Consider the following 25,069-nt stretch of genomic DNA (forward strand, 5'->3'; position numbering starts at 1 on the left):
TATCAAAAATTCTCTCAGTGTATCCCTAATCCCATAACAACAAGTCATTATGATATCAAAATGATATCAAATGACTCCAAAATAATCATTAAAAGTTATTTTTCAATCATTTCCGATTCATTTTAATGTCATTTTGACGTTATCTGTGACTCGTTCTGCTTGGGTTGTATCATCGCAACATCTCATCTGCGAAACTGTGAAAAAAAAACATTGTGCAGCTTGCATACTGCTTGATGTCATAAGCAATTGAAGAACCGCTTCTAGAAATATAGCCAAGTAAAAAATGAAATAATGTTTGACATACAGATTAACTTTAACTTACTTGTGTCTTTTTAACTTACTTTTTATCTTTCTTCTAGTTTTAAGAATTAGAAAAAGGAACAGAAAGGTAAGTTAAACCAAGATTAAAAGTTAAAGTAAAAAGATTAAAGTTAATCTACATTGATAAAAATGGAAATAAGCAGATACAACATAAAAGAGTTAAATGAAAAACTGGAGAGAGAGAATATTAAGATTATATAGGGAAATTCGAGAACTGACTGTGAGATGTTTTTTCTACCGTTCTTTCACTCTAAAAGTGCATTTCACTTTTTATTTTCAATGCTTATCATTTCATTTATTGATGTAAGAAGATCAAGTAAATCTTCAAAAAAATCTCAAAGAAATTTCAAAAATTGTGCATAATTGTATAGAAAGACTCTAATTTGAGACTCTCTAGTTCAAAGAAACGACATTTGCAATGTGACTAATCAGAATTAATTGACTTCGAATTCTATTGGTTGTCCGGAAAGTTCGTGCCGACTAATCTATATAATTTAATAAATGTATACTAAAATTTAAATTTTCTGCGTTTCAATTTTCCTTCAACATCGACACGAACTTTCCGGACAATCCAATATAAGTCAATATAAAGCCGCTATTAAAATTGCCACTATATAATCAGAAACTTGCTCCAAATTATATTTAGATATCATTATGCGTTATATTTTTATATTTTCATGATTTCATCTTGTTTATCGAATAATTAAATAAAAGTTAAATAATCCTCGCGAGGGTTGCGAAAGATAAGTGGAATGCACCTTAAATAATTAATCCCTTAATTGTTATCGGAAAGAAAATATAATTATTATTATAATATATTTTGTTATTAATAATCCCCCCGCCCCCAATATTATGTTTCCCAATATTAATATTTGAGATCTTCTAAAATTGAAAACTATTGCGCTTCAATTTTTGATGTCACAATATTGCGATTTTTAATACGTAATGATTTTTCGAAATTAATTACACATTAAATTAGAACACAATTAATATGCGTGTCGCAATAAATAATGTTTATTATAAATATATATATATATATAATTATATAATAATATATTGATTGCGCAAATGAGAGAATTAAATAGAATTTTAAGTAAAGAGCAGAGGAAAAAATAAAGTATCACAGCATTTATTTTTCAGACTTTTGAAAAAGATGAGCGCGGAGAGTTTCACACGCGGCATAGAAGAAGGAAAAGTTTTAAGCGGAAATTGTTCATTGTGGAATCACGATGTTAAAAATTGGAATCACTTTTTTTCTCGATCGTCGAGAACTCATCATAGCATAAATCGAAAAAAAGCTGTAATCAAAAGGGCACTCGATACTCCCGGGCACCACAAACGAAGGTGTCATACAAGTAATCAAGTTTTTTCAAATAAAAAGAGAAAGAGAAATAGAAAGACGAAAAAAGAAAGAGAGGAAGGGAAGAGAAACAGCAAAGGAGAAACAATATGATAATTCGCGATGATTCCCAATGATACGCACGGATTAACACGTTTTCAGCATGTCGTGAAATTCATAAATTTAGGGATGGGCGATGTCTGAATCGATCTTTTGCAAAAATACTAATTAGAAATCGCTTCTTTTGCAAGAGAAATGACCTTTTACAAAAAGATTGTGTCTTTTCCAATAAAAGAAACATTGATATTTTGTTCTTTCTTTGACAAAAGAGAGAAACCTCCCCCCCTTTTTAAATATCGATGTAAACGGTTTCTCTCTCTTTTCTTCTTTTTCGTTTTCCCTAATAAATTTCCGATCGACATAGACAAAAGTAATACTATGAATTTTCAAAAATCAGAAAATCCAGTGCAAGCTTTTGTGAAATTAGAGGTCTCATTTCTTGATTATTATAATATATATTTTGATATTATAATAATAAAGTCTTACGATTAAAACAATAGCTTAGCATAACAAAATCCGAGCTCGAGGTGTTCAGCACAGCGCCAGATCCAATTAAACGTCCTAAGAAATAAATGTCCTCAGACGAAAGACTGACTTCAAATACAAATTTACTAATACAATTCAAATAATCAAATTACTTTCTTTAATAAAATCAGACATTTCACCACTTTGAAGTTACTCCCAGCAACTAAACTAGTTAATATTAGAAAAAGAGGAAAAGCAATTTAAATTAATCAAAGAAATAATCAATTTAGATTGACGAACCAAAACAGAGAGATCAGCGAGATATATAAGACAGTATTACCGTACGGGTAACGAGAGCGAGATAGTGAGAGGGTGAGCGGGAAGGGTGGATTTTCGTTACCACCGCCACCACCGTCCACCAACGGCACCAGCACGGTATAAAGTAGTCGCGTGCTCCAAGCGCGGTCACTCAGTCGCGGAGACATCGAAGAGACGTTATCTGAAGAGAAAGAAAGAGAAGGAAAGAGATCTATACAAAGTGCCATTCTTCTGGAACAAAGAAAATCGGAGATCAAACGATATATCAGCCTGCACAAGGTATAAACTTCCGTTTCCGAATTTCTGTGCGATTTTCTAACCCTTTCTATCTCGCTAAAGGTCTCTTCGCAGAAGAAGATAATTGCAATATGGATGTAAATCTCTATATATTGACGTAAATTAAATTTAAAAAATATAGATAAAATGAAAAAGTTACGAAAAAAAAGTTTATATAAAAAGTTTTTTATAAAAATAAATTACAAAAAAATATCATTCTATTGATATTGCTAAGAAAAGATTACTTAATTGATTTTCTTCTTCTTAAGTGTAATAATTTAACAAAGAATTTTTTTTTAATAATCTTTATAATAATTAAAATAATATTTATTTTATAAATTTTACAAAAACTCATCATTATGTATTCAAAATAAGAACTTATTTATTATTATTATTATTATTTTTTTTTTTTTTCGAAAAATTGATCCAAGAAGCGGCTTTATATAATAAGCAAGTCAAATTTATTTTAATTTAATAATCTTGATTGAAGCATTAAATTTACTAGGATTCAAAATAGATTTTGAATAAATTTAATGAACTTATGATTTGCGAATATATGAACTTTTGAAATACTTGAAATAAGTAATTCTTATGTACAATCCATACTTTTCTGTATGTAGAAATCGTAACACAGATGTAATCATGCTCGCGCGTGGTGATCAGTAAAAAGAGACTTTCGTGATCGGACCTTGAATCGGAAAAAAAAGTTTTACTAAAGTACTTAAAGATTCAATCAAATACAAATTTAAAAATAACCTTATTATAAACTTCAAAATAATTATGTAAGATAGCATCCGAGCATGATAAGTGCAAGAAGTTTTGACATTTTAGTAATCAATTTGACTTGAACATCCTATCATTGAAAAAAGAATTGTGATAGAATCTACCAAATGTTGTATGAAATAAATAGTATTGAAATAAATAGTATTGAATGAATGAAATTTTAATTAAATGTTCAATTAATTAGAGATCGAAATTTTTGCCGAAATTGAATCGAAATACTCGGCTACATATTACATTAATTTTAACCGAAACCGAAACAAAAATTAAAAGATAAGAATCCTATAAAGGCTATATACAGACATGCCCATGTATAAGATATTTTTTCTTTATAAATATGTCATAATTTATTGAAACAATAATTAAATTTCGATCGAAATCGAAAACCGAAATTTCGATTGTGTGTCAATTTTGGCCAAAGAATTTAAGTACTTCTTCGTCATAAACATCATAATTTAATTATTAAAACAATAATTACACATTAAAATTAATATTTTATTGAGAAGAGCTACATGATTTCAATCGAAATTGACACGTAATGAGTGTTCGTCATCTTCAAGTCAATTTCAATAAAAATTTCGATCGGACTCTATGAGTAATATATCCAGAAATAATTTTACCTTTTCAAATATATATATTTAATGATTATTATCAAATATATACATATAAATGTATACATATATACATATAATAATACATATAACCAATCTTTTGATAACAATTGCTGAATATTTAGAAAAAATAAAAATTAAGGAAGTAAGAAAAATTTGCGTGTGCAAATGTAATGCGGATTTTGGATGATTATTTTTATTTTTAATTTTTACGTTATAAATTTTATACTGAGGATAACCCAATTTTAATTTTTATCTGACACATTAAATAATGTTAAAAGCACAAATAACCAGCTTGGCTTATTAGTCCTCTATTATTCCTTTATTATTTGGCTCATTACTCCTTTATTATTTAGATTGAAAAATAAGAATATTTTTGATTATGCATTACAATCAAACAATTAATTGCATTATTTTATTTAACATTTAATAGCTATTACCAAATTCCTTGTCAATATATTATATAATTATTTTGTACATTCCATAAAATTATTTTCAAATCTGTGTCTAACTAAATTTTTAAATTTCAGCAAACTATTTTTTTCGTAATAAAATCTATAAAATTATTTAGATATAAATTAAATTGATTATACAATTCTAAATCTTCTACAGGAAAGGGAAAAACAATTACATAGATATAAATTAGATAAAAAATAAGGGAATGTGGATAGACAGTATTGTAGATTTAAAAATCGAAATGAAAATTCACGCGCATCAGTAAAAAAGGATATCATTTCATGATCGGATATCGCTGCTATTATATGTATAATAATAAGTGATGAATGTAGAATCTTTTGAATTGAGATCAAAAGGTTTCTCTCCGCAATTCATTCATTCGTTAGCTCCAAAAATCACGATCAAAAGAATCATTTCCTCGATTATTCATTTATTTATTCTTTGAAAATATAATAAGGTCGTGACATACACGAGACGAAATAGTTTATATAACTACATAGTAATCTACTAGTCTACTTTGTAGTTTATTACATTGAACACACTTTTCGAATTTCCGTGTGATTCTTTAGAGTGACATTTCTTATACTTCTCAATTCTTAACGCGAAGAAATCTAATTATATGTATTATGCAGAAATTATATTAATTCTATAAACTTTTTACACAAGAGAGAATAATTAGAAATAAATTATAGTAGAAATAAATTATATGCAAATGGGAAAGTGTCAACAGAAACAAATTTATAAATCTGAACATCACTATCTATAAATGAAGTAATTAAATTATATCAATTAAGACATAAATGAATAATATAGCGAGAGATAAATAGCAGCAAATAATAAATTGTATATTTTTAAACTGAAATTATATTTATGAATGTGCAATCTCAAAAAAGTATGTTCCGTTTTATGAATGAAGCATACAATGTATCATTCTTGTTTCAGTAAATAATAAAGATAATGTAAAGTATAAATAAAATGTTATATAAATACAAAGAAATTGAAATTTAATTCAAAAACTGACAAAGCTCCTATGAATAAAATTCAACAACTATAAATAAAATAAACAACTAATGAGTATTTGAAAGGTTAATGAGTTTATGCAAAGAAATTATGAGAATTCTCGATAATGTAAAAAATATAAAAATGTAAATAAATATTAATAAACAGTCTTTAAATTTTGTAATAAAAAAAAATCATCGTTTTGACTTTCATGATGTTAAAATAAATATTTCTTTCTCTTGGTTCTTATTAAATCGATTACACTTTCTCTTGGTGTGCTCTTTGAGCTAATTCGAATATTTTTATAAAATCACACCGTGAAAATGATATATCAGCGTAAAATGGAATGTATTCGATCGTCGCTTTTGCGATTAACAAATTCAAAGGGCGCTGAGTTAAAATTAAATAAAAAGGAAGTTTATTTCTAAGTTTACAAATGTTTTTTTCACTCGTCAGAGGATATGGAAAGCGGTTCACGTCCAAGACTATAAACTTCCCGAGGCTCGCACGACTTTCTCGACCTCATTTACAAGTCACAATATAATTTGACCGTTCAGGCGGACAGACGGGGATAAATTGAATCTTCTTTCGCTATTTTCTTACTTCACGCAATAATACGGTTGCACAGACGCTTCTTATATAATGAAGGTTTCCTTCGTCTCAAAATAAAGAGTCACACACGTATAAATGAAATACAAATGGTAAAACGTATACGGCGTATTTTCGTCGTCGATCCTTGAAAAAAAATTTATAAAGAAAATTCAGTACTAAGTAGACATTTATTTATAATAAATAAATTTTTTTACATAAATGGAATTTAGCTTTAAATCACTTCATAAATAATGTCTTAAATATTGAAATCTTTGATCTATACAAATCTATGAATTATTTAAATAAAGAGATTCGGATAACATTTTACAGTATAATTAATCAATTACCAATTTATATATGAAATTCAATACAATTACCATTCGATATTATTTGATAGCTTCAAAATTAGAATACATCAAAATAATATTAAAAAATTAAATTGGCTAATAAATAAATACGGAAATAAGAAAATTAAAAATATTAAATCAATAAATTATTATGTTAAAACGGATTAGTGAATTTGATACAATGAAATATAAGTATGGGAAACTAAATTCGGATTTATATGATTCACAGTTAACTGTTAGTTTAGAATCTAAAAGTTTTTGTGTAGGTTCGTTCAATCCGATCAATCATACTAATAATAAATGGTTCATTAACTTGGTCCAATAAACTTATTCCGTCAAGGATATCTAATTTACTGCAATTAGGAGAGAGAAGGCTTTTGCCTTGCTATTGGTCTCAATAAAGATAATAATAAAGAAAGTAATGTATGAGTTCATCAAAGATGTCGAAGGTAATTTGATTAGTAAGAACACAAGTGCAGTATCAAAAATTAGACACACAGTTTCACTGAATAGATTTCTTGATTTAAAAATTAATTTTAATACGATAGATAAAAGATTAATAGATATGTATAGATCAACTAAAAATTATTGCAAAAATAATCTTGATATTATCTTTATGAAAGCAGACAAAGACAATATAACGGTTGCAATGTGTATGGCAGACTATAAAAGGAAAATGAATGATGTTTCTGAGTGATTTGTCAACATATACTATCGATGAACAAAAACTCAATAAAGAATTTAGAATTAACATCTCAATTAACATCGATTTTGAAAAGCCGACACTCAAAGGAATACATTTCGAAACAACAATATTATTATTTAAAAACTAACGAGACTTCATTGCCGAAGGTTTATGGTCTTCCGAAAATGCATAAAAAGATTATCCACTCAGGATAATTGTTTCCTCGAATAACTCCACATTGTATCGGTTGACTTTATTTTCGAATAAAATTTTACGTGATAGCTTACATTGTACAAGTTTTATAAAAAATAGCTTTGAATTAAACAATTATCAAAGATCATTATTGTTCACTAATATTCCATTGGATCTAACATTATTAGATATAAAGAATAGATGGTCAGAAATAATTAAAAAAACTAAATTGCCTTTTGAAGAATTTATATTAGCTACTAAATTTGTATTGTCACCTTCCTTTTTCACTTTTGAAGGAAAGATATTTAAACAGATATTTGGAGTGTCAATGGAATCACCATTGTCACCGATCATTGCAGAGATTGTCATGTAAGACTTGGAAAGCAAGGCATTTGCTAGTATCGGTGTAAAATTACCAATCTACTACCGATACGTAGACATTCTGTTGACACCGCCAAAAGACAGACTTAATAATATCTTAGATACGTTTAATATCATTATTCATTAAATATCATTATTCGAGACTGCAATTCACTGTGGAGGAACATTGTATTAATTTCTTAGACCTTACAATTAAAATAGAAAATAACAGAATCATATTAGATTGGTTTCACAAGGCATCATTCTCAGAAATATCTGTCTTTCTTCTCGATCCATTGTGTCATAAAATTGGTACAATACACAGCATGGTATTGTATTATTATCACATCCGTCGTATCATCAGAAAAATCTACAATTAGTAGTAAATACATATTAAATAATGATTATCTTGGATTTAATTTTTAGAAAAATGGATTAAAATATTTAATTACAACAAAACTTAATAAAATTCCTGTGACACGACACGATGAGGTTGGAGAGAGATGGGAGGATCATATCCTTTCCTTATATCAAAAGAGCGAAAATTGTAGCCTCAGCTGAGGCTATTGATAAGAATGAATTTATGATTGGCTATAAATGTCTGAATAAATTTAATAACGTCATAAAGAGACATAAAGATAGAGATCTGGATAATTATAATAATAATGTCGTTTACAAAATTAATTGTAAGAATTGCGATGCTTCTTACGTGGGTCAAATGAAGAGGTAATTGAAAACAAGAGTGATGGAGCATAAAAATGAATGAATCGAGATATAAGTAAGCATTCTGTTATTACTGGTCATATGTTAGAACATAATCATACGTTTGAATGATCTGACGTAAACATTCTAAATAGAGAAAATAACTATTTCAAGAGATTAATATCTAAAATGACCATATCAAAGTACAGACTAATTAATGCCAAAGAAAACACGGCACTTTTAAATGAATCTTTTTTCAATATCTTTCATAGGATCTGTAATAACGACTATTGAATGTTTATCTTGTCGATTTTATATGTTAATGTGAATGTCATTTAATATCGGATCATGTTTCTTTTGCCACTTCGTACACGACTGCCGTTAAGATCAGAAGCATATATTTCACATGTAAGTTGCTTTGTCATACTTTCAGATGTATAGATTGTAACCACAAATTGTAATTTAATTCTAAATTTATTATCACATTAATTGTACTTCATTTCTAAATTTAAATTAATATAAATTACCAGCCTCATATTAAACTTTTGCAACATCAAGAGAATGTTTTAATCGAATAAATACTACAGTTCATCGACATATTTCGAATTTTCATTATGTAAGACTTTCAATTGACTATCAATTGACTATTAATGTAACATACTTGCGACTGAAGAAGACTCAGTAAAGTCGAAACTAGTTTTGCTAGATTAATGTAAATCGAACATTAAAATTATTTTAATTATATTACAACATCTTATCGCTCGTCTTTGGCCGTCAATTTTTATATATAATTCTCTTATTGTGTTTTCAATAACAAACAAGATATTATTGATCAAATAAATTTTTACTCAATAAAAAAATAATAATTAAATAAAATTAATGATTTTTATATGAAATAAATATATTTACAGTTAATAAATATTTATTTAGATTTATTCAAACAAGTATTTATTAAACTTTAGTATTTTCAGTTTAAAATCGTGCACTTCTGGGGTTCGATTGTGCATCACACAACTTGAAAATTACAAAAATGAGCAAATTGATTGTTAGATATGTTGATCAATAAAATTATAAATATTCTAGCAAATTCGCTTATTTTTATAATTTTCATCATCTAAACTCTTTATGTAGTCATTACAAGCATTATTGATTTCCGTTATTTTAAGGAGATTTCTGTTAAAACGCTAAATAGGAGATATAATGAAATAATAAAACAAACAATGATAAACAATAAAATAATAATAAATGGATTATAATTGAATCGCATGTCGTGTTCGTGGCAGTAATAGAAAAGGTCCGTTTATAATCGAACGTCTTTCATAACAACATCCAGGAATATCAAAATGGAATTGAAAATATTTTTTAAAAATATTTTCGTCTGACTTTGTCGCGGTAATTTGTAATGATATCTCAAATAGAAGAAAATAAAATAATATATAGAATTAACTTAAGATAAAATAAAATAGATAAATTGGAATTCTTTATAGTAACTCTTCATAAAAAATCTACTACGTCTGTCAATTCTATTAAATTTTCGTTTTTAAATAAATAAATTTACTGATGCAAGTATTTTTTAAAAAAGATAAAGAAATGAAGAGAAATTTCGGAGAAAAATCCCAAAATAATTGATAACTCGTATAAATATATTTGCGATTAAAACTTCAGTTTCAACATATTTTTAACAATTTCGCTTTAATAATTGGCTATGTTTGTTAAAATAATGCATTCAAGCATGAAAATCTTTTCTTTAATCTTTTTTATTTTATAATTTCATCAAATAGCAATTTCGATAGAAAGTTTTTTTAATTTTTCCATATAATTGAATCCTTCACCGTAATTTCGAAAGTTAACTTTTAACGCGCCTAACTTTAAATTCCTCTCTTTATTTCCTTTTTTTCTCTCTCTCCTCTCGAAATCTTGGACGCGCGTGTCATATTTTATCAATCATGTTTTCAGTCTTGCATTTTCGACATCGATGGGATTAGTAAACCCGATTACTATACCCGATAAATGCGTATCAACTCGTTTCATTTCTCGATACTTCGAATTATTTGATCTGATGACCTTTTCTAATTAATGAATTAAATTCGCAATGAGCAAATCGCGTTGTCGCCGCGGCGCTTTGTGATTTCGATAGAACGCCACTTTGCGGCGGCGACGACCATAACAAATTATTTGATACGCACAGTGCGGCCAATAATGCGCATCGTTTGTTCTTCCAATTAGTGGATTGTGAAACGGACTACGCGTGGCGAGTTTAACTCGTGATGGGCTTCATTTTTCATTTAGTTCTCTCTAGCCCTCTCCCCATCGCCAATGTACTTGCATCCGATGTCTGTATTCCTTTCGCTGACCTTTTTTTATTATACTACTTCTCCATCAGGACGGAAGGAATCTTAGTATTCCTGGTATTCCGGTTACTTTTGCATTGCATAGTAAATTAATAGACACAAAGTTCGTTTAAATACATTCTAAAAAAATGTTGGTATTGATTTGACATTATTTTTTGTTTTTCTGTATAATTTTTTTTTATTCTTATTTTATTTTTCTTTTTATATAATTATAATTCTTATCACATATTGGAGTTAATATTAATAAAAATAATTTTTATTGTCTGATTTTTGTCGCGATAATTTGTAATGATGTCTCAAATAGAAGAAAATAAAATAATATAGAATTAACTTAAGATAGAATAAAATAGATAAATTGGGATTCTTTATAGTAACTCTTCATAAAAAATCTACGTCTGTCAATTCTATTAAATTTTCGTTTTTAAATAAATAAATTTACTGATGCAAATATTTTTTAAAAAAAGATAAAACATGGAGAGAAATTTCGGAGAAAAATCTCAAAATAATTGATAACTCGAATAAATATATCGCGATTAAAACGATTATTAATATTTTTAATATTAATAATAATTCACATTATATTGGTGTTACATTAATAATAAATAAACAAAATTAAAAATAAAAAAATGAGAAATTAAAAAATAGAATAGAATAATGAAAACATAAACATAACATCAGGAAGACATCAAATAATTATCAAATAATTATCAAATAATTATCAAGTATGTTGCTAACGCGCCATCAAAAATGGATGAGTAAATAATATCAAGAAATAAAAAAATCACTGTTTACTTTATCATGATGTAAAATTGTGCGGAAAAAGGAAAAAAAGAGATATACTTATAAACTTGAAATATATGGAACAAGAGAATAAAAAAACGTAAAATCCATCGATTGAACATTTGCAAATAACGTCAAGATTATCAATACTGTCGAGGTACAACACTATTTTCAGCAATTTTCTAATTTCAGTAAATACAAAAATCTTGCGAATTCCTATGATATTTTTTATTTTTTACATGATATTTTCATCTTCAAATACCGATCAAGAACGCTGCCATAATTAATAGTTCGATAATAATTAACAATCGCTAATAATCGCTAACAATCGCTAATTGACAATTGATTTTCATTTTGACAAAGTATTTGACGGCGCAATCACCAACTACACACAGAAAAATGATTCTATTCCTCAGAAAAGTGATTATTCAATTTACTTTTTTCCTTTTATATCTTTAACAAAGAATTTTTTCTTGATAATAATCTTAAAATATACCTATTATTAAAATATATCAAATTTTAGAAAAACTCACATCATATATTCAAAACAGAAATTTATTTCTTTTCGAAGGATATTATAAAATTGATCAAAGAAGCGACTTTGTGTTATAAGCAAATCAAATTTGTTTTAATTTAATAATCTTTGATTAAACTTTAATTAAACTTATTAGGGAGTTCTGAATATATTTTAAATAAATTTAATGCTTTTATCAACTTATAGTAAATTTGCGGATACATGAACTTTTGAAATATTTAAAACATGTCATTATTACTTGTGTATATATTTTTCTGTGCCTATTTTCGGGCAGTACTTCCCTGACAATCAAACATTCTCTTGTGAGAATTGTCACTCGATTTTAACGCTCTTTTCAAGACGAAGAAAAAATTTTGTGTATGCAGATTGCATTAATTAATTTACTTTAAATAAATAGGTGATTTAAAATATGCAAATTAGTAAGGATGCTCAGAATCCTAAAAGAATTTAATTTTATAGCCATTTATTTTTTATTATTATATTATATTACATATTTAAATTTACTTTAATCCTTATTATTATATCCTCCTTATTATAAATTTACTTATATTCTTATAAGATAAAATAACGTAAAAATAATGAACTTTAAGACTTCTGAATATTTGGACAATACTTTTATTTTTTTTTTTCAGACTAGAGAAAATTATACCGGAGGTACATTGTGGACACTCTACCCAATTAAAGATTAATTATATTTTCTATTAATATATTTACACTTATATATTATCAATAAATAAATTTCATATTATGAAAGAATTCTGGGACGTGCATTTGAATACGGGCATGCCAATAAAGAATAAACTTGCCAGAATCGTTTCATAGTATGATTATTTATTGATAATAAAAAAAATAGATAATAAAAGATAGATAATAAAAGAAATATAACAAATTGATTCTATAGGATTAGAGGTTGCATCAATTTTTTATATTTCTCTTATTTTTCAAATCACTAAAATTAATAAAAGTTTTATAGCAGTTTTATAAATTTATTTTTACTCTTGTTCCCAGATTTAGAACGATGCTGTCCGTACAAAGCACAATTGCCCTGGCATTAATGCTCTTCGTCTTGGCGGAATACTCGGCAGCGATGCCGACGATCGACAAAGACAAGGCCAGAATTTTGAACAACGTGAATGTAAGTAAAAAGATAAAATCTCGCGATTCTTCGAAAAGATCAGTGTGAGCCGGAAGAACTTGATGTATTTATGCAAAATATTTTTGTAATCTCACTTTTAAGAAACAATCGTTTTTTAGAATTATATTCGATGTTCGATGAATAAAACAAACTCCAAAGCTTTGAATTTATGAAATGATAAATCCGCGAACGAATCCGCTTCGAATCTCAAGAGATCGTCTTTGAATTTATTTATATTTTCCTGTTCAAACTCTCACCGCACGATTTTTATTTTCGTCGTAATCATACAGGGGTCTAACATACCTCATACATGTTTAAGGACCGGTTATTCCATCTTCAAATAAATTATATGATAATTTACCTATTAGATAAACAAAACAATAAAAGAGTAAGAGCATAAAGAATAAGACTGAGTTTATCAAAGGATGAAATAACCCAATCTGTCTTTCTAATTTTTTAGATAATTTAAAATGCACCGATTAAAGTAATTATGTAAAATTGTAAAATCTTTGTTCTAGAGAGTCTATAGAATAGCTCCATATAAATAAAGTCGACAATTGTAAATTTCAAAAAATATTTAACAATAGAGAATAAAAATAAATTTTTCAAATTTACAAAAATCACAAAAAAATCTTTTTTTTTTCAAAAAATTATTAATTATAATTGATATAGAGATAAATATAAAAAAAAACTAAGGAATGAACAGTAAAATTTCTGGTTTCTACAAATACTGCACGAGTTTCAAGCAAAAAGAATATATTTTTCATTTCACATTAAATAACCACATTTTTTTAAACAATTCTGACGATTTTTTTTTAAATCATCTTTTTGAATTGTGATAATTTTTTAAGAGTATGCCACACTCGTACTGTAAGGCATGTTTTTACAATATATGATTACTTAAAAATTAAAGATTACCGAGAGATTCCTTTAATGAAATTCATTCATGAGTTTCTTGATAACTTTTCAACTTTTAATTACTTTAGATAATCATATGATTATTATGAAAACAGACTTAAGTGATTAATTTTATTGAATAATTGACGAGATACTGCCGGAGCTTCCGGATTCGCTAAATCGCGAACTATGGTGGTCCTGTTCGCCCCCGATGATGGAAAAAAGGGATGGATCTAGATTGCTCGAGAGCCTATCAAAGTCCCGATCTCCAGTGACACATCAAAAATAAAACGAGAGAAAAGAAGAGAGGGGAGAGAGAAAGAGAAAAAAATGAAAAAGACAAGTCCTGATTTTTTTTCACGTAGGATTGCATAGAACTTCCAATCCGACCAGATTGACGAGGGTGCAAAATGGACACGGTAAGGGATCCACCTGTCAGAAACGTTCCTTTCTCCGTCGCTTTGTAATAAAACAGGGCGAGATTGGAAAACGATCAGAACGGATATCGCTGCCGCGAGATTACAAGTCCGACGCGAAAGTTTGTCGACATTTATATGGAATTCCTCAACCACTCGCAATCTCGATTAAGCTACGTTCTATTCTTAAATTCTTTACATTTTTTCGATAAATCATGCCTATTTCAATAAAGCCCTAACAAATCTTGATTCTACTATTTGCTTATAGCAAATTGGGGCGCATTGATGCATATTGAGGCCATTGTTATTAAACTGATTAATCTGAATGTAAAAGGCAAATTCAAAAATACATATTTTATTTAAAATACAATAATTATATTATTAATATTTTTATTAAAATATATTGAGGATTTCACGGTTCAACTATTTATATATTTATATTAAACACACATCTTTACGTCAATTTATATTGGCTGATATTACGGCTTTAATATTTACTAGTGCGCACTGAGGACGCAATTGAATTCGCTATTAGACTCTTACATTATTACAATAAATTCATGTAATCCAGCAAGCACAAAGTAACTGTAATGTCAATTTCACACTCTATATAATAATTTATTATGTACGACGTGTACATATTCATATTATATTCAAAGTGTGAAATTATAATACTGCATTATGTTACTGTTTCAGAAAGTTTTCAAAAAATTAGGTAAAAAAATTACTTGTAAATTTTTATTTGAAACAATAGTTTGTGAAATAATAAGACTTTAAATATAGTTAATTACAGAGCTGAAGTGCGTGCTTATTAATACATGAAGATAATTTTGTTTTAAAATTATCTCGAAAATGGATATTTTCCATTTGATGAAACAAGTCGACATAAATCGACACAACCGTCGTTCTATCCTTGTTGACATTCAGAGAGTGACAAAGATAGAACAATACTTGTGTCATCAAATGGCAAGGTACTATAACTACTCAATATGGTAGTTATAGTACAATACAATATTTTTACTAAGCACTTCAATAAAATTAATCAAACTTATTTTAAACTTTATTATTTTATTAACGAATTTTATTAATAAATGAGAGAGATTTATATTAAAATTCTTGGAAATAAACAATGTTATCCCAAGACTATCATATTTTCAGGATAAGCTCTAAGAACAAATTCTCTCCGTGTACTATTCATGGCCATGTAAACGTAATCTTTCTGTAATTGATTATATTTAAACTCTTATATCTCAAAAACTATTGATTGAAATAAATGTACATAATTTTTTAACATACTTTTTTGAACTTTTTTACTGTGGTATTCTGATTCGTGATTTTTAGGACACCTGTATACGTCTTTGTTTTTATTTAATTTAAAAAAAGTTCCTGCGAAATTCTTCAAACAAGGGCCGTTTGTGTGGCAAAAGCAACGTTACTAAAATCAAAGTTAAATTAAGATATTCAACGGGATGACCCGTTTGTTAAAGCGGAGTTTAAAAAATGTGGGCGAGCGTTTTGCGTAAGCATTGAACTTTCTTGCGACTTTATCGAAGAATAGTGAAGTAAGGAAGGATCAAGAAAAAAGAAAAGAAAAATGTTTGCCATTCCCACAAGAATCGCAACTACGTGCATAGTGTCGTTACGCAACTCGTTTCCTCCACGATCATCTCTCTCTCTCTCTCTCTCTCTCTCTCTCTCTCTCTCTCTCTCTCTCTCTCTCGCATTCAATTTGAAATTTCACTTTGAGACTTCTAAGCGCTCGTAATAAAAATATAGTTGTTGATTATCAGAAAATGTGAACTGAAGCTAAAGCGAGAAAAAAATGAAAAAAATGTGAGAAGACTTTAAACGTCGCAAAATCGACAATCAAAGGATCCCATATCGATAAATCGTTATGCTGTTATTTGATTTTCCGAGGAGAATTTCCACGCTACAGCATCTCGTTCCGCTTTCGTTAAGCCGTAGTCATACTAGCGATTGTCATTGTTGAAGATATATTCCAGACAGTGTTAAGACGTAATTACACTACGCAGTTGTGACTGATAATTGGCGATTACTTTTCGATCAATTGCGATTAATGATTACTTTTTAACCTCCACCCAGAGAAAAGTTTTTTTTCGATTTAAAGAAATATTTCTTTGTTATACTTTCTTTGTTAAAGAAAAAATTTTTTTGATTTGAATAATTTTTTTAAATCAAATGAATTTTTTTATTTGATTCGAAAAAATAATTTAAATCAAAGAAATAATGTTTAAATCGAAGAAGTTTTTTTGGATTGGAATTTAACCAATCAGAAGAAAGACAATCTCAAGATCAATGAACTTTGCTCTGATTAATTAAATTTAAATCCACGACATTATTTTTTAAGCAATTAGGGCAAAGTAATCAGAACAAAGCTGATTGCTTTGCCCTAATTAGTTGAAAAGTAATCATCGTAGATATGAATTTAACTAATCAAAGCAAAGTTCACCGACCTTGAGATTGGTTGTCTTTCTTTTAATTGTTTAAATTCCAATCCAATCTCAATCTCAATCTTTGATCCGATCACGACTTAAAGTCGTAATTATACGATTCCGCGATTATGATTAACGATTATTTTTCAATCAATTGGAGCAAAGCAATTGATGACTGGTTTACTTTGATTGGTAGAAAAGTAATCATCAATTCAATTAGCAATCGCTAATATGATTATGGCTTTATGACAAAACGACAATGAACGGCGATATATGATAAGAGAGGGAAAAGAGCGGATGGGAAATTATATAAAAACGTTGATGCTTTTTTTCCAAGCTTCTCATTTGCAAAAGAAATGGTTCAAAGAAATTATATTATTCGTTGCGTAACTGAGCGGCGCGTCCTGAATCGCAAATGATGAGGGTGCAGGATGGCATGTAGGTGACTACCCTGATGAATGTTCGTTTGAATGTAGAAATCGAGAAAGAAAGGAAGAAAGAAAAAACAACACCGATCATCCGTCTTTCAATAGGCGAACGTTACAACGCGACGTGCAATACATGTTTTATAAAAAGTAATACCTTGTTCAATGTAATTTAGATTCATGTTTCCTACTAGAAATAAGAAAGATATCGTATAAAAAAAATAAGAACAAGAAGAGAGAGAGAGAGATTTTATTATTTATTGACATATCTTTGAATATATACGCTCGCATTTGTCTGACATGAATATTTATCATTGTATTATAGTTTATTTGAGGCAATATTTTTCCCAATAAATTAAATTATTTATAATTCTCAAAATGCTTAGATTAATATCAAATTATTACTGTCCTTTGAAGATGCTTATTAGCATAAAAAATTATTAAATTGCTTATCAATTTAATATGTGATATTACCGAGTTAGAAAAGCTATTTTATAAGTTATTTATAAGTTACTTTTATAGATTACTTATATATAATTTTTATAGAAATTGAGTACAAACAGCAATACAAAATTGGAGCAAATAATAAAATATAATATAAAAAATAAAATATCCGAATTTATTGTACTCAATTTTTACAATAAAAAATAACTTATAAGTAACTTATAAAGTGACTTTCTCAATCCTGGATATTATTATTTTAGTTCTACTTATGCGTTGCAAGACTGAAAACAGTTTATTTCTCTCAATTTAATTTATCAAATTGATTTATTTTCGTCGATCTACAATAACAGTAGTTGAAATTGTAATCAATAAACGTGTCAAAGATTTAAAAGTGTTAAAAAATTGTTTCCACTTATATTTTTATTAAACATTATTTTGAAGCTGAAATAAAAAAAATGGAAACCAGAAAATTTCAGACGTAACTACGTTTTCCATTCATGGCAAGAATTTTGTCACGATCACGTGAAACCATAAAAAAAGTCAAGACCGCGGAAAGAAATAAAGAAAAATAATCAAGAAAGCATGGAAGTGACGACGGCCAATAAATCTACGGGTTGCAAACCGATAATCGATAAATTGTCGACGACAATCGGATTTTTGCAGCGCTCTCTCTCCACCCACGTTAAATCTGCATGCACAGGGGTTTAATCCTCTCTGCATCCTCTCTGATTTATCAGCTTCGCATCTCAAACTGATGGGTATAATAATTTGACATTAAGAATTTAATCAAGAATTTAATCAATCCTAGAGAGAAAGAAATTTTTTTAATATTAATCAAAAATTTAATTTTTTTTCTTGGAAAATTGAAAAATTTAAATTTATATTAAAATATTTTTTGTACAGTTCTGGGTTTTTTTTTTCTTAAAGAAATGATGAATCTGCCACAGTCGATTTTGGAGATTTTCGATATTTTCATAAGGTGTGCGAATATACAAGTCCAAAATCCAGACAATTTTCAATTTAAATTTTCCGCTATATTGTACTTCCGCTAGAGGTTGTTGGCGTCTGAGAAAGTCTGATGCTTCTAGTAAATATATTCTCAAAATGGCCGCGATATTGAAACCAAGTGCGGAGTATAATCGAAGAGCCGCAATCACCGAAGACCTTCGTGCTGGACACTTAGCAACGGAAATAATTCGATTCGTTATGGCAAAATATACGGCTTTAGAACAATCCGAACGAAGGTTCCAGTGTCAGCGAGGAAGAAAGAACACATCGCAAGGACTCCCGCAGTCGTTGAAAGGGCTCAAACGCTAATTTCGAATGACCTAGGGCAATCATTGTAAAAATTAGCATCGATTGTTGATGTAAGCGAGCCAGCAATGCAAGATCCTCTTCGATACAAATCGTACACATTAAAGATACAACAGATGCTCTCTGAAGCTGCCAGGAGCAACCGAGTTGCTCACTTCGGCTCCCATTCTGGCCTCCCAACAGCTCAGATTAAATCCCTTGGACTATTACATATGGAGCGTATTTGAAAAGCTCACAAGTCTCGGCATCCCAATATGACGTCATTAAGGACCGCTATTGAGGCAGCATTCGTCGGCATGGACAACGCTACATTACAGCGTGCGTGCGAACGCTTCAGACCGAGAATAGAGATTGTCATTCAAGCTAATGAGGGATATATCGAATAATTGTGCTCTATAGGGATCCCCCAAGTGCCATATAAAAAGATTTTTTGTAATATTTAATTTTTCATTAAAAACATTTTGTTTAAAGAAATTGTTCGATTTGTCCGGATTTTGATGACGCACCCTGTATATATACATTAATTATACTCGTATGATATTTAAATCGAATTTTCCGAGAAATACGCGCGAACAATTGACCCGGGAAAGTTTTCTAATATAAAATTGCATAAAGCGCTGTAATAATTTTGTAAAGAACAGGGACATGAGGAAAAAAAGAGAAACGATCGAGAGAAAATTTTCCATACGAAATCATGCGATATCGCGCGAAACAAGCTCGTTGTGTATCGCTCTTGTACATTACAATTTACTAAACTGTTAGGACTTCACTCCCTCGCTCGTCTTATGACTTACTCCCTCATATCGTTTAGGTATCCAAAGGCTTCTTCGATATACCGGCTTTTATTTCTACACTACAGGGTGCGTTCGAAAAGTGACGGAACTTCGAAGAAGTTGTGGTCTTTTCATTAAATAATCAAAAGAAAATCTAATGGAAAGAATAATCGATACTATAAGAAAAGGTGATATTCATAAACCGAACTTTTATTTAAGATCCTCATAAGATTCTCATAAGGTCCTCATAAGATTTTAAGCTCACTGAATTAAGCCCGCGTCTTTATTATATCCGAATGAATCCATATAAATTATGTGCGGAACACAATTGCGCAATAAAAGCGACGAGGAAAGCTAAAATAAATGTCAATAGAACCATCTATGACCAACTGGAGCCATCGACAATAAATACAATAGTTTACCCACCTCTCTCTCTCTCTCTCTCTCTCTCTCTCTCTCTCTCTCTCTCTCTCTCTCGCTCGCTCTCGCTCTCTCTCTCACTCTCTTCATCTCATCTCAACTCCCGACGACAGTTTACGCCCCATTACGCGCTAACGAAAAAGCGCACTCGCCTTCGCTTGTAATATGCCACGAGTGAGTACTTTTCACTTTTTATTATTAAAGCATTAATGGGGGATAATCGTATTTCTCCATGTACGTTTTCTGTTGAAATCGTGGCGCATCATACTGCGACGCGTTGTCGGTTTTACACGGATCGCATTTGACTTATTATTATTTTAAAGCTTGTTTACCATGAATAAAGTTATGTATAAACATTAAAACATTATTCTATCAAAAGTGAATTTAATTTCATAAACATTTTATGGACTTAGCTTCATAAAAAATTCTCAAAATGTCATAACTTAAAAAGAATGGTTTTTAAGGATAATAAGTAATTGAAAACGAAAGTGACGAAAATATATTTAATCATATATATAAAATATATTTTACGAACATATTCTTTGCCGATATATTATTTGATTAGTCAATAATTTTCTATCAAATTGAAAAAGTTTTTCCCCTTTTCTAGGAACTTAATTTTTTTAACAATATTAAATAAAATTAAGTGAAACTTTTTAAATTGTCTTGTTTAAATATATTTTATCTAAATAATTATTGTCTATTAAAATCATTAATATTATTAATAAAATAAATTATTATTAATAAAATATTAATATTACTTTGAGGACATTTCGATTTTTTTAACTATCAACATATAGTCTGTAAGAGTATATTCACAAATAATAAACGCATAGCCGCATAAATATATATTTCTCCTATAAAAACGCACATAAAATGTGATTGAATAATTTTCTTTATGCATACATTTATACGAGTTTGTGGATATACACCCTTAACTCTTTATAACCTATAATACACCCTTAACTCTTTATAACCTGTAATAGTTTTTAAAGACTCTTCATCGCAAAATATAATCGAGAAGAAGAAAAAGAGACTACGGCTAGGTTTCACCTTTCGGTAAACTTTAGCTCACTGTTTTAAGATCATTGTACGTAAAAGTATTAGTCGTAACCGTAAGATCATAAAAAGCGATAAATTAATTGGTTACGAGACAAGCGATAAGTCACGTGACTGTCTTCCAATTGATTAGTCATAAAAATAAGGTATTAATCGCAATCTTTCGACGGAACGAAAACATGTATCTATGATTATGACGTTTTCATGTTGCTTCTGCACAGAGAATGCGACAATGTTTGACCCTAACACAGTATCCAATCAATTTATCGCTTTTTATGGTCTTACGATTACAATTACGACTTTTACGTGCAATAGTCTTTACTCTCTTACTCTCTATATACTCTATATACTCTCTATACTTTTACTCTTTTACTCTTTTGTTTATCCAGTAAGTAAATTACATAGTTGTGTATCTGAAGATGTAACAATCAGTCTTACATGGACTAGAGTTGCGATAGATCTATCCTTGGTTTACATTTTCAAATTTTATCTTTTTAATTGTAGTCTCTTCTTTTTACATTATAAAAAGACTTTCATAATTACGCAAATTAAATTACAACTCATCCCGATTTATCCAGAAAAGCATTAGCTAAAAAAAGAAAAGCATTAATTAAAAAAGGAAAAGAAAAAAACAATAGCTGGATTTTCGATTGTTTCAGCTGGTGGACGACGACGGCAGCATCGACAAGGCTCTGATGAATTACTTATTCACCAAACAGATCGTGAAATACTTCCGTAATCAGATGAACGTCAATGACTTGCAGCGCAAACGGAACTTCTGGAGGCAGTGCTCCCTCAATGCAGTGGCTTGCTTCGGTAAATAGGCACGCAGCAAGACGGAGGAAAAATCAGGCGAGAAAGAGAGAGAGAGAGAGAGAGAGAGAGAGAGAGAGAGAGACGCAAAGAGAGAAGATCGTTACGTTCGCGTCATCGCTGGAAAGTTCAGAAAACTCCCGTAACACAATGGGATACATTCCAAAATCTACTCATTGATTAAAGTAAGGTTGAGCTTAAATATGGAATGGCTGACATTCATGATTGGTATTTATTTCCAGATATATAACGGTTATGTTATATTACATTATTGAGTGAGATATTATAATGAAGACACAACACTTCTTAAATAATGTTTCCCGCGGAACACGATCAAGCAGTAACATTAATATTACAATTTCTCACTGAACAATATAAATGTAATATAACATATGTTGTATTATAATTGTATGAATAGTTACATTATAGAGTAGGAAATTGTAACATTTAAATGACGTTAAGATGCCAATATGGCTTGAAATAAGAATCGAACATGAATAGCAATTGATGTCTTAAGATTGTATTTAAGACATTTTAATTCTTTGGTACCACTGCTGCAATGTGACATACCTACTCGAGATTTTTTTTAGTTTGCCATCCCAAACAGAACAATAAGTAATTATGATATTAAAATGACTAAAATAATCTTTTATATATTAAAAATCATTTTTCAATCATTTTCGATTGTTTTTAATGTCATGTGTTTTTGACGTTATTGTAACTTATTGTTATGTTTGAGATGCTATAATTTTTTTTTATTTAATAAAGATATCCATATTGAATAAAAACGTGCAGTAATATTGCAGTGCAATAATACTGTGTTATTGCTTACAATTGCATTATATTTTGTATTAATTTTTTACATAATATTTATGTTACTTTCTAATAAATTCATCTTCTGTGAAACTAATACAAAAATTCGAGTGAACTGTTTAAACATGTATTAAATTTATCACATTTTCAACTGTGTTTTTTGACAGTCCAATAAAATTATTTTCAGAGATCTGTGTCTATAACTAAATTTTTAATACTTTAACAAAAAATACTTTAACAAAATTATTTTTTCATATCTTCTTATGTCGGTCATTTCAATTAAAAAAAGTTGTTATAATACATCGATTTTTATACGATATTTTTCTGTGGTAGATAGATGACAAAACAATGTAAAGTGGCACCAAAAGATTAAATATAAGAATCGATTACGAATAACACTCAATCTTACTTTACTCGACGGATACGTATATTTCCGAACACACTCCTGAGGAATCCGCGTGGAAGGAATCAGCTCGCGCTGATGAAAAACGCAACGCGATTCGATTTCAATAGCAATTATTTGTCAATTTGATAATAATAATTATGATTTATCGCCGTTACGTAACTTGACGCACGTATTCCTGATCCGTTTTACGCGACGAAATTCGTTTAATGAAATAATTCAACATATGAAATAATCTCCGACCGCAAGTAATCTATTTAATCGGAGACACTGTGAAAAATGTGTTTGGCGATGAAAATCCGGGTTCCAAGGCAATAAAAAGTTGAATAAGTTTTAAAAACCACACGTTCTGCAGCGTATTTCGTCGGAAATCGACTCTTCCTCGAACTTTCCACGTATAACGTAACGTTTGTTAAAAAATTACAAAAATGCAGCCGGAAATGAATGACACGAATAAAAAGCACGACAGTATAGATTATATAAAAATCGATGCGCAAGTGATCTCTATGTTAAAATAAGGCATAGTAAATAAATATTATGGAAATGAATCGGCCGAAAATAAATATTGCGAATAAAAGATATGATAAGATACGATAAGAGTGTAAAGGAAACATCATAGTTGCGCAAATGGTCTCTGTCAAAAAAAAACGACGCAAATTCGAAGATCCGATCGTTTGAGTCTTTTCTAAAAGTAAATCAGTGACTTTAGTGCTATTTATAACTGATGTAATCATCAGCGAATATTTATACTGTTTTTCAGTAATAATATTGATTCAGAGAGCGATTCAACAATTGCGTCAAGTACAGATTTCTATAGAAATACTTAAAGCGTTATTCTAAATTTTTTGCGTTATTCTAAATAATGAAATCTCACTCCAAAAAAGTGAAAATATAACCACCCTTCTCTTCTTGAAAAAAAAAGTGAAAATTCGCTCTAATAAGAGCGAAAATTGTCATTTTTTTCAAGAAGTGAAATACTTTCACTTTTTTCAAGAGTGGTTATATTTTTACTCTCTTGGAGTGAGATTTCACTGCAAGAAATTTAAAATGTAAAATGCTATAGTTACGAATCAAATCCCATTGATGCCATTTGTACCCAATAATCACGTACAGAATAATGCCTTGAATGAGTATTGGTATTAATTTGTGAACATCATCTAAGACATAATTATATCTTTTGTGTAATTGTAAGTGAATAAACTAAAAAATATTTTTTTTGTTTCAATATTATTTATTTATTTTTCCTATTCTTTATTTTAATGTTATTTGTTTTAGAATTATTTTAATATTATATTCTTCTTGTTTTTTAAGTATTTTTGCATGAATGTATGCCTTTTAAATATGAAAGATGCCTTAAATATGCAGTTCTTCAATGAGAATAAAATTTATAATCTCAACAAACATTAACTAATAATTATTGATTATAATTTCCCACTCAATAATGTAACTGTTATGTGTTATACAATTGTAATGTTATATTACAATTGAGTGGGAAATTATAACTAACAGTTATGTTATTGTTAACTAGTGTTAGAT

The 25,069-nt window shown here is 28.9% G+C and overlaps 1 protein-coding gene across 1 annotated transcript; it reads left to right on the plus strand.

Annotated features, from left to right (window-relative positions):
- Positions 1-2,671: 2,671 nt before the first annotated feature.
- LOC108684251 (allatostatin C-like) lies at positions 2,672-22,780 on the plus strand. The gene is made up of 3 exons (XM_018188482.1): positions 2,672-2,782; positions 13,177-13,303; positions 22,164-22,780. The coding sequence occupies exons 2-3, from the start codon at positions 13,187-13,189 to the stop codon at positions 22,326-22,328; spliced, it is 282 nt and encodes a 93-aa protein (XP_018043971.1). The 5' UTR covers positions 2,672-2,782; positions 13,177-13,186; the 3' UTR covers positions 22,329-22,780.
- Positions 22,781-25,069: the final 2,289 nt, after the last annotated feature.

The sequence above is a fragment of the Atta colombica genome, unplaced genomic scaffold (assembly GCF_001594045.1).
Source record: "Atta colombica isolate Treedump-2 unplaced genomic scaffold, Acol1.0 scaffold10, whole genome shotgun sequence".
Taxonomy (NCBI): Eukaryota; Metazoa; Arthropoda; class Insecta; order Hymenoptera; family Formicidae; genus Atta; species Atta colombica.

Coding starts and splice junctions, on each gene's coding strand:
- LOC108684251 (XM_018188482.1), top strand. CDS start 13,187: ATGCTGTCCGTACAAAGCACAATTGCCCTGGCATTAATGCTCTTCGTC. Junction 13,304..22,163: donor GAATTTTGAACAACGTGAAT/GTAAGTAAAAAG, acceptor CGATTGTTTCAG/CTGGTGGACGACGACGGCAG.